The sequence below is a fragment of the Leptonychotes weddellii genome, chromosome 1 (assembly GCF_054177405.1).
Source record: "Leptonychotes weddellii isolate Sample4059 chromosome 1, ASM5417740v2, whole genome shotgun sequence".
Classification (NCBI taxonomy): Eukaryota; Metazoa; Chordata; class Mammalia; order Carnivora; family Phocidae; genus Leptonychotes; species Leptonychotes weddellii.
The window spans coordinates 59494126-59506489 of NC_138369.1; the positions used below are offsets into that span (position 1 = coordinate 59494126).

Here is a 12364-nt window from a genome sequence, read left to right on the forward strand (position 1 = left end):
TGTTGGTAGGAATGCAAGTTGGTACAGCCACTTTGGAAAACAGTGTGGAGGTGCCTCAAAAAATTAAAAATAGAGCTACCCTATGACCCAGCAATTGCACTACTGGGTATTTACCCCCAAGACACAGATTTAGTGAAAAGAAGGGCCATATGCACCCCAATGTTCATAGCAGCAATGTCCGCAATAGCCAAACTGTGGAAAGAGCCGAGATGCCCTTCAACAGATGAATGGATAAAGAAGATGTGGTCCATATATACAATGGAATATTACTCAGCCATCAGAAAGGATGAATACCCAACTTTTACATGGATGGGACTGGAGGAGATTATGCTAAGTGAAATAAGTCAAGCAGAGAAAGTCAATTATCATATGGTTTCATTTATTTGTGGAACATGGAATAGCATGGAGGACATTAGGAAAAGGAAGGGAAAAATGAAGGGGGGGAAATCAGAGGGGGAGACAAACCATGAGAGACTATGGACTCTGAGAAACAAACTGAGGGTATTAGAAGGGATGGGGGTGGGGGAATGGGTTAGCTCGGTGATGGGTATTAAGGAGGGCACGTACTGCATGGAGCACTGGGTGTTATATGAAAACAATGAACCGTGGATCACTACATCAAAAACTAATGATGTATTGTATGGTGACTAACATAACATATTAAAATTAAATTTAAAAAAAAGAACTGAGTTTCAGGATAGGTAAGTTCCAGGGCTCAGCTGAGCTGAATGGGCCTCAGAATCCCTGACTGTGTTTTACACAACTTGAACCCACCACTGACTGACCCAGGGTAATTTAGAAAGCTTTGGGAGATTTTAAAACACGCCTCACAGATGGCTGGCCTGCAAACACGGTGGGCATTCCTGCGTAGCTAAGTCAGAGACATCCGGGTGACAGTGACTTGCAGAGCTTTCCTCTATGCAACGGTACAACTTGGGATAGGACTCTTGGGACTGTCCAGGCTGTTTTTCCTGTTAAGCAAACAGTCCTCATAATTTCACCCTTGAACATTTTTGTATCTTGTTTTCTAAATGAAAAGCAAGAAAACTCCAGGAAAAAGTTCCATGGTTCCTTGGAGGAATGGCTAACTCCAGGGCTGCTGCAGAAAAAAGGTAGAAGATGAACCTGGAATATCATGTTATGATGGAAAGTGCTCAATAGAGAGCCCAGAAATAAACCCACACTTACATGGTCAGTTAATCTACAACAAAGGAGGCAAGAATATGCAATGAAGGAAAGACAGTCTCTTCAATAAATGGTGCTGGGAAAACTGGACAGCTACATGCATAAGAATGAAATTGGGCCACTTTCTTACACCATACCCAAAATAAACGGATTCAGGACCTACATGTGAGACCTAAAACCATAAAAATCCTAGAAGAAAACACATGCAATAATGTCTCTGACATCAGCTATAGCAACATTTTTCTAGATGTCTCCTGAGGCAAGGGAAACAAAAGCAAAGATAAACTATTAGGACAGCACCAAACTAAAAAGCTTTTGCACAGCAAAGGAAACCATCAACAAAACAAAAAGGCAGTCTATTAAATGAGAGAAGATATTTGCAAGTGATACATTCGATAAGAGGGTAATATCCAATATATATAAAGAAGTCACACAACTCAACACCAAAAAACCAATTTGATGAAAAAATGAGCAAAGGACCTCAACAGATATTTTTCCAAAGAAGACACACAGATGGCCAACAGATACATGTAAAGATGCTCAACATCACTCATCAACAGGGAAATGCAAGTCCAAACCACAACGAGACACCACCTCACACCTGTCACAATGGCTAGAATCAAAAAGACAAAAAATAACAAGTTTTGGTGATGAGGTAGAGAAAAGGGAACCCCAACCCCTTGTGCACTGTTGGTATGGATGTCAACTGGTGTAGCCACTGTGGAAAACAGTATGGAGGTCCCTAAAAAAATGAAAAATACCATATGATCCAGTAATTCCACTACCGGGTATTTAACCAAAGAAAAGGAAAACACTAATTTGAAAAAGATAATAGCAGAACATTCTGAATAATTTTATGCTCATAAATTCTGAAACTAGAAGAAATGGACAAATTCTTTAAAAAGTACCAAAACTCAGCTAAGGTAAACACCTTAATAGTCCTATAATCATTAAAGAAATTGAATTCATAATTTAAAAATTCCCAAAAAGCAATCTTCTGGCCTAAATGATTTCACTGGAGAATTCTACCAAATATTTAATACCAATTGCAGCATTATTTATAATAGCCAAGATACGGAAGTAACCTAAGCATCCATTGATAGATGAATGGATAAAGATGTATGTGTCTGTGTGTGTCTGTGTCTGTGCATGTGTGTTTGTATATATATGTATACACACTATGAATATACAATGAAATATATATATGCATTATATACATATTTATACAAATATATATACTCTGCCATAGAAAGAATGAAATCTTGCCATTTGCAACAGTATGGATGGACCTAGAGAGTATTATGTTAAGCAAAATAAGTCAGAGAAAGAAAACTACCACATGATTTTACTTATATGTGGACTCTACAACACACAATAAACAAAAACAGAAACAAACTCAAATACAGAGAACAAACTGGTAGTGGCCAGGGGGAAGAGGGGTGGGGGGCGGGTGGTGGGCGAAATAGCTGAAGGGGTTCAAGAGATACCAACTTCCATTTATAAAATAAATGCATCACAGGGATGAAAAGTACAACACAGGGAATATAGGCAATAATTTTAAAAAACTTTGTATGGTGACAAAGAACCACATTTACTGTGGTGAACACTGTAATGTATAGAAGGAATTGTTGAATCGCTATGTTGTACACCTGAAACTAATAATAATATTGTCTGTCAACACTTCAATTACAACAAGAGAATACACACGTGATTACAAAAAGAAAAAAGATGGAAGTGCTCAAAAAAAATGATGGGGGCATGTCAAAAGACACAGCCCCTCAGAAGAGGTTCTCACTGGCCACAGTAGAAAGCAGTGGATTACAACACACTGAATAAAAGAAAATGCCATGAGTCTATTGTGATAATAATAAAAAGACAAAAAAAAAAAAAAAGTAAGTGGAGCAGAAAAGGTAGAAACCACCCAAATGTCCATCAACAGATGGAAAGATAAACAAAATGTGGTCTATACGCACAATGGAACATTCTTCAACCTTAAATAGGAAGGAAATTCTGGCACAGATTACACCAAGGCTGAACCCCAAAGATATTACAAGAAGTGAAATAAGCCAGACATAAAAGGGCAAATATTGTATGCTTCCACTTATACGAGGGACTGAGAGTAGACAAATTTATAGAGACAGAAATTAGAATGCACACAATACCATTGAACTGTATAATTGAAACTGGTTAAGATGGTAAATTTTATGTTATATATAAATAATATTTATATATAATATACATAATATATATTATGTTTTATATATAAACATATATATGTTATATATACAATAATATATATTACCTCAATTAAAAAATGAAAAAGGATGAGCAGCATCAGAAACGACTTCTGTTTTCACATATACAGGTCAAAATCACCTGGATTTAACTTTCTTGCCCAAACAGAATCTAATTGGCCCTATAGGTGGCATGTCAGGAACTGTAAAGAAATCATTTCAGGGTAAATCTCTATCTCCCTTCCAATCTGTCACCCATAACCTGCCCTATAGATTTAGCTGGGTCACGCACTACAGTTGTCTATCAAACTGGCACAAAAGTTGTCTTGAATATAAGTCTCTGGAGCATCCGTAGCCTCCACTGCCAACGGACCCCTCAAGATATCTATATCTAGAGGTAAACACAGACTGACAAGCCAGAACATGACACAGACGAATGGGACCTCTACCCCTTCATTAATTTCAACAATAGCTACAATATATAATGGCTTTCCAAACCAGCAGAATAATAGCTACTGTAAAAAGAAAATGAGTCAGTTTTCAAAAGTACTTTCAAATAAACATCAGCTATAGACATTTGTAAAATACAAAACAAAACCAATGAGGCAAAAGGAAATTTCTTCCTTAAAGTAGAATATTGGGAGTTAGAAATGTTGGAAGTCAGAAGATCTCCATCTTGCAACCATTGCAACATTAAAAATAATGGCTGCCATCGACTATTCCCAGGGATCAAAATTAACATCACCAGTGAAGGGGCGAACAGACATCATGAGCCTCTGGGTGTGAAGGAGTGAGAAAGACACAATTTCCCTTCTGGGGTTTTCCTGAATCTAATCATCAGAAAACATTACACAGACCCAAACTGAATGAGAGCCTACAGAACACCCAGCCTATATTCTTCAAAAATGCCATGCAAGATGAAGAAAGGTGGCAGGACTAGTCCAGATTAAAGACAAGTGTCTACCAACATATGTGATCCTGGACTGGATCCTGTACCAGGGAAAAAAAAAAAAAAGCTATAAAAGACATTATTGGAGCAATTGACAGAACTGAAATATGCATAGCCCATCAGTAAAAGAAGTGTATCAATGTTACATTTCTTGATTTTGATTACTGTGGTGAAAAGAACATCCATTTTATTAGAAAATGCACATTTAATGCCTTAAGGGGTGAGAGGGCACGATGTCTCTAACTTATTCTTCAACAGTTCAGAATAAAAAAAAAAAAAAACATGTATATGCAGATAGACAAGCAGAACGCAAAAAATGTTATCAAGAGGTGACTGCCAAGAAAGGTACCTGGGAATTCTTTTACTGAAATCAGGTGGAAGAAAATCACTACTCTCTTCCATCAGCTGCCACTGAAGCCACCCACCCTGGCCCCAGTTTCTGTAGGGACTCACCATTCTTCTGAGAATCTTCAACAGAAGCTTCTGCTCTTTTGGGTCCTCCTTAGATGTCAGTAAATCGGCAAATTTCTCTGCATTTTCAGGAGACAGGCTGTCTGGGTTTTCCCCTCCGTACAGCTGAACCAGTATGGACAGACATTTGGATGACACTTCAAAAATTTCAGGATCCTCATTTGGAAGCTGCAAATTAACAAATAGGACTACTTAAGTTAATTGAGGACAGTGTTGGTATTCCTCAAGAAACACAGGAAAATGTGGCTCAAAGGGAAGAATGTCAGTCTAAGTGAGTACAAAGATGGACTAACTCGGGATTTTTTTTAATCTCTTTCAAAATGCATACAATGAATCAAGGCTAATAGCACAAAATCAGAAGAAAGTCCCTCAGTCCTTTCTTTAATCCATAGTAAAGAACAGCCTGTAACAAGCAGAGGACCAGCATATATTTCATATGCATTCCTAATATGTGAATATATACACACAGGCGTGTGTGTCCATCTGTAGGAATGGAAATAGCCTGAATTTTCAGGATCCCATCTGTTCTTGCTTACTATTGACTTGTTTAGGAAAAATCTACTTCCTAAGAGATACAAAGGAACATTCTGAACTTGTCCATGTCCAAATTATTGACTAAACCGGTGGGACAGAGAGCATTGTTTCTGTTCTGTATTAAAAGGTATAGTATGAAATAATAATAATCATACTACAAAGCATCTTAAAATAAAACTTTAAAAATGGAAAGGTTATTGGTAAGAGCTTGAGATGCAATTCCTGTGCCATTTACTCATTTAACATGTAGAATGCAGAGATTTTTAGTATATGCAGAGTTGTGCAACCATCACCACAATCAATTTTAGAATGTTTTTTCATTATCTGAAACATGAAATCATACAAAAATAGGATCCTTTGTGATTGGCTTCTTTTACTTAGTATAATGTTTTCAGGATTCATCCCTGCTATAGCATGGAACAGTATTTCATTTCTTTTTATTGTTTAGCATATAAACATCCTGTTGTATGAATAGACCACATTTTGTTTATCCATTCATCAGCTGATGAACATTTGGGTTGTTTTCACTTTCTGGCTATTATGAATAATACTGTTGTGAACATTTGTGTATAAGTTTTGGTGCAGACGTAGGTTTTCATTTCTTTTGGGTGTATACCTAGAAGTGATTGCTGGGTCATATAATTCTATGTCTAACCTTTTGAGGAACTGCCAAACTGTTTTTCAAAGCTGCCATTAGCACCAGCAATGTAGGAGGGTTCCAGTTTCTCCACATTCTCACCAACACTTGCTGTTATCTGTATGTTTAATTACAGCCATCCTAGTAGGTACAGAGTGGTAACTCACTGGTTTTCATTTGTACTTCCATAATGACTAATAATGGGGAGCAGCTTTTCATCTGCTTATTGGCCATTTGTACATCTTCTTTGGAGAAATGTCCATTCAGATCCTTTGCCCTTTTATAAAATGGGTCATCTGCCACTTTATGATCAAGACTTAGTCTTCTTTATATATTTTAAAAACAAGTCCCTTAGCAGATTTTCAAAAATGTTTTCCTATTCTGTGGGTTGTCTTTTCACTTTCTTGATAGTATCCTTTGAAGCACAAAATATTTTATTTTGATGAATCCAAATTCATCTATTTTTTTATTGTTTGTGATTCTGGTATCCTACCGAAGAAACCATCACCTACTCCAATGTTCTGAGATTTATGCTTCTAAGAATTTTTAAAACTTTTAGCTCTTACACTTATTTTTTCTTCTAAGAATGTTACAGTTTTAGCTTTTACATTTAGGTCTTTGATCCATTTTGAGTTAATTTTGAATATGGTGTTAGCAGGGGTCCAACTTCATCTTTTGCATGTGAATTAATCTTTTATTCTGAGATATCTGTAGGTTCGTATGTAGTTGTAAGAAACAGTACAGAGAGATCTCATACATATTTCACCCATTTTCCCCAATGGAAACATCTTCCATAACTAAAGTACAATAGAACAACCAGGAAATTAACATTGATATAATCCACTGACCTTATTCAGATTCTACTGCTTTTACATGTGTGTTGTGTGTGTGTATACATATGTATTTAGTTCTATGCCATTTTATCACATAAGTAGATTTGGCGACACCCACTACCTTAAGATAAAGAACAATTCTATCATAAAGATTCTTTTCATAGCAAAAGCCAACTCTCTCCCTCCTCCATTTCTAATCCCCGGCAACCACTAACCTATTGGCCATTTTGTCGTTTCAAGTAAGTTACATAAATGAAAGCACATAGTACATATGGCTTTCTTCACTCAACATAATTTCTTTGAGATTCATCCAAGTTTTTGTGAGTATCAACAGTTCATTTCTTTTTATTACTGAGTTGTATCCCATGGTATGGATGTACCAGTTTAACTACTTGCTCCTTAAAGGAAATTTGAATTATTTCCAATTTGGAGCTATCCCAAGTAAAAGTGCTAAGAGAACATTTGTGTAAGTTTTTATGTGAACATAAACTTTCATTTCTCATTCACATAAATGCCCAAGAGTACATTATTGGGTTGAATGGGAGGCTCATGTTTAGGTTTTTAAGAAACTAGCAAACTGTTTTCCAGAATGGCTGTACCATTTTACAATTTTATATTCCTAGAAGCAATGTATAAGAGATCCAGTTTCTCAGCATCTTTACCAGCATTTGGTGTTATCAGTATTTTTTATTTTAGGCACTCTAATAGGCAGGTGGTGATAGCTCATTGTGGTTTTAATTTGCATTTCCCTACTTGCAACTGACAGTGAATATCTTTTCATCTGTTCATGTCTTTTGTCCTCTGCTAACTGGATTGTTTGTTGCTTTATTTTTGATATTTCAAAGTTCTTTAAATATTCTAGATACGACTTCTTTTTCAGATATGTGGTTTGCAAACATTTTCTCCCAGTTCGTAGCTTGTCTTTTCATCCACTTTATTCTTTTGCAGAAAGAAAATTTTAATTTTGATTAGGTCCAATTTGTGGTTGTATTTCACTGGGATTGTGCTTTTGGTATCAAGTTTAAAAACTCTTTGCCTAGCCCTCAGTCCTGAAGATTTTCTATTTTTTTCCTAAAAGTTTCAAAATTTACATTTAAATAAATTTTTGAATAAAGTATGAGGGTTAGGTAGAGGTTCTTCTATTTATTTATTTTTGCCACCAAATGTACAATTGCTCTAGCATCATTCTTAAAAATTGGTTTCTCCACTGAATTATTTTCACATCTTCATTAAAAAATCAGTTGGGCATGTTTGTGTGAGCCTGTTTCTGAGTTCTCTATTCTGTTCCATTGATCTCAGTGTCCATCTCTCCACCAATAATAATACACCATCTTGTTACTGTAGCTATATAATAAGTGTTAACACCAGGTAGAGTGTTTCCTCCAACTTCATTCTTCTTTTTCAAATTATTTTAGCTATGCTAAGGCCCATTATTTTTCTACATAAATTTTAGAATAAGCTTGTCTATTTATTAAATACTTTACTGGAATTTTAATAGGAACTGACTTAAAATTGTCCATGAAACTGGCAAGAACTGACATTTTTAGTCTGTTGAGTCTTCTAATGCAGGAACATGCAATGTCTCTCCATTTAGGTATCTCTTCTTTGATTTCTTTCATCACAATTTTGCAATGTCAAGGATATAATAGATCCTGTATACATTTTGTTATATTTATATCTTAGTACTTAATTTTCTTTGCAAATTATAAATGGTGATTTTAATATTTGTTTCCACATGTTCGCTGTCAGAATAGCAATACAACTGATTTTTGTTTGGTGATTTTGGATCCTGCAACCTTGCTGAACTCATGTATTAATGCTGAGTGTTTTTGTAGATCCCTTTGAATTTTTTACATAGACAATTGTGTCACATGCAAACAGGGATGGCTTTTGCTCTTTCTTCCATACAGTATGTCTTTTATTTCTTTTCTTGCCTTACTGTACTGACTAGAACTTCCAGTACTACAGTGAGTAAAAATGGGGGGAAGCAGACAGACGCCCTTGCTTTGTTCTCAATCATAGGGAAAAAGGATTCAGTCTTTTAGCATTAAGTATGATGTTAGCTGTAGGTTTTGCATAGATGCCCTTTATCAAGTTGAGGAAGTTCCCCCTCTAATTCTAGTTTGTTGAGAACTTTTACCATGAGTGCTGGCTTTGTCAAATACCTTTTTCTGTAATAACTGATATGATCATGTGATATTTCTTCTTTCACTTGTTTATATGTTAGAATACATTGATGCATTTTTGGACAGTGAACAAGCTTTGCAAATGCAATAAATCCTGCTTGGTCATAGTATTAATTCTTTTTATACACTGGTGTTTCCAATTTGCTAATATTTTATTGAAAATGTTTGTATCTAAGTTTATAAGAGATCTTGTAGGCTTAAGTTATGTTTTGTTTTTGTAGTTTTTTTTTTAGTTTAGCGTCAGGGTAATAGTATCTTCATAAAACTCCCCTTAAAATTGGTATTAAAAACTCTTTAGGGCGCCTGGGTGGCTCAGTTGGTTAAGCAACTGCCTTCGGCTCAGGTCATGATCCTGGAGTCCCAGGATCGAGTCCCGCATCGGGCTCCCTGCTCGGCAGGGAGTCTGCTTCTCCCTCTGACCCTCCTCCCTCTCATGCTCTCTGTCTCTCATTCTCTCTCTCTCAAATAAAAAAAAAAAAAAACTCTTTAAATGTTTGGTTGAAATCATCTAGGCTAGGAGATGGCTTTTCCAGAACTTTTAAATTACAAATTCAATTTCTTTAATGATTTTAATGAGTATAGGACTATTAAGGTGTTTATCTTATCTAAGGGTTTTGGTACTTTTTAAAGAATTTGTCCGTTTCTTCTACTTACAGAACTTATGAGCATAAAATTATTCATAATATTCCACTATTATCCTTTTAATGACTGTGGATCTATACTGACATTTCCTGCTTCACTCCTTATATTGGTAATTGTCTTTTTTTAATCTTTGTTAGTTTGCTAGAGATTTTTCAATTTTGTTGAGTGTCAGGTTTTTGCTTCATTGATTTTTCTGTATTGTTTTTCTTTTTTCAATTTCACTAATTTCTGGTTTTATCCTTATTATTTCCTCCCTTTTGCTTGCTTTGGGTTCATTATGGTGTTCTTTTTCTAGTTTCTAGAGGTGGAAACTTAGATTATTGATTTAAGATCTTTCTTCTTTTCTAATGAAAGCTTTTGTTACTATGAATTTTCCTCAGTAGTGCTTTAGCTGCATTCTACATATTTTTTTAAAGATTTATCTATTTTAGAGAGAGAGAGCAGATGGGGAGGGGCAGAGGGAGAGGGAGAGACCCCTCAAGCAGACTCCCCCCTGAGCATGGAGCCTGACATGGGGCTCAGTCCCAGGACCCTGACATCATGACCTGAACAGAAATCAAGATTTGGATGCTTAACCAATTGAGCCGCCCAGGTGCCTCTGCATTCTACGTATTTGATATGTTTTCTTTTTCATTCATTTTTATGCATTTAAAAAACTTCCCTTGCAAAATCCTTTTTGACCCATGAATTATTTAAAGGGTGTTTCTTTTTAAATGTTGGAAATTTCCCTATGGTCTCTTAATTACTGACTTCTAGTTTGATTTCATTATGCTCAGAAAATCCATTCTGTATTACTTTATTTTACATTTGTTAAGGTTTATTTTATGGCCCAGGATGTGTGAATGTTCCATGGGTACTTGAAAAAAATATGTATTCTGTAGTTGTTTGGATAGGGTGTTCTATAAATGTCAATTATATCCTGTTGATTGTTTTGTTCAATTTTTCTATATTCTTGATGATCTTCTGTCTAGTTCCTCTATTAATTGCTGGAGAGTGGAGTTTTGAAATCCACTATAGTTGTGAATCTATTTGTCCTTTTAGCACTACCATTTTTTTGCTTCATGTACTTTGCAGTCTTGTTGTTTGGTATACATACATTTGAAATGGTTGTCACCTCAGTGGGACTGCCCTTATCATTATGCAATATCCCCATCTCTAGTAATTTTTCCTGCTCAGAAGTCTACTTTATCTGATATTAAGAAAGTCAGTCCTGGGGCACCTGGGTGGCTCAGTTGGTTAAGCAACTGCCTTTGGCTCAGGTCATGATCCTGGAGTCCCGGGATCGAGTCTCACATCGGGCTCCCTGCTCAGCAGGGAGTCTGCTTCTCCCTCTGACCCTCCTCCCTCTCGTGCTCTCTCTCATTCTCTCTCTCGCAAAAAAAAAAAAAAAGTCAGTCCTGTTTTTCTAAAATTAATATTTGCATAGTACATACTTTTCAACCTTTACTTTCAACCTATTAAATGAGGTTTTTATAGACAAGATATTGTTGAATCATGTTTGTTATCCATTCTAGCTATCTTTGTCTTTAATTGGTGCATTTAAATCATTTACATTTAAGGTAAATATTAAGATGCTAGGGTTTAAGTGCAATATGCAATTTTATTATTCATCTTCTGAATTTTTCCTCTGTTTCTTGTTACTTTGATTTCCTTCCCATTTTTTTTAAAACTTTCTGTGGGCTACTTGAACATTCATTTTATGGAAGTAAAAGAGAACTTTAATTCCCAGTAGTAGTTTCCTAGGAGACCATAACAAAGTACCACAAACAGGTGGCACAAAAAATAGAAATTTGTTGTCTGACAGTTCTGGAAGTTAGAAGTCTGAAACCAAAGGGAAAGGCCACACTTCCTCTGAAACCCATAGCAGATTCCACCCTTGCTTCTTGCTACCTTTCGGCAATCATTGGCATTCCTTCACTGGTAGCTGCATAATTCCAATCTCTGCCTCTGTCATCGTATGACATTCTCCCTGTGTGTCTGTCTTCACATGGTTGTCTTCTTCTAAGGACACCAGTCATATCGGATTAGAGGCCCACTGTACTTGACAATGACCTCATCTTAACCAATTACATCTGGAACAACACTATTTCCAAATAAGGTAAAATTCTGGCATACCAGGAGTTAGGACTTCAATTGTGGGGGACACAATTCAACCCATAACACTTCTTATCAACTTTGTTCCTTCTGTGCTCAGCTGTTTATTTTTGTTTTGTCTTGTTTTTTGCTTCTTCCAGTTATGCTCTCCCAAAAGTCTAGCCACCTTTGGTTTTTTTATTTTATGAATGAAAGATTGGGCAGATTATTATAGGCAGCTGGTATGGATTTCTTCTGCATTTGTATATATCTGTTTCTTCAGCTGGCTTCCCCAGTCTGTGTTCTTCAGTTTCTCAAATTCCACAATGCTTATTCCTAGGCCCTGACCCCATAGTAGAAATCACATCAGACAGACAGGTCATCCTCTTGAGTGATTGTTGAATCACTATGTTGTACACCAAAAACTAATATAATATTATGTATCAACTATACTTTAATTAAAAATAAGAAAATAAGAAAAAAGTAAACTATAAAACAATATCCCTCATGAACATGGATACAGTCAATCCATAACATCATATTAATAATTAAAAAGAAAAGCCATTGATCATCTCAATAGAAAGAGTATTTATCAATATTCAACATCTATTTCTACAAAA

General features: G+C 35.8%; 1 protein-coding gene across 3 annotated transcripts in view; it reads right to left on the reverse strand.

Annotated features, from left to right (window-relative positions):
* The window catches only part of LOC145715887 (serine/threonine-protein kinase ULK4-like), a 226023-nt gene that overhangs the window by 115395 nt on the left and 98264 nt on the right, over nucleotides 1-12364 (reverse strand). For all 3 annotated transcript variants that reach the window (XM_081824974.1, XM_081824987.1, XM_081824981.1), the window contains exon 4: nucleotides 4822-5007. In XM_081824974.1, coding sequence (XP_081681100.1) covers nucleotides 4822-5007 — 186 coding nt within the window. The remainder of the gene's footprint in view (nucleotides 1-4821; nucleotides 5008-12364) is intronic.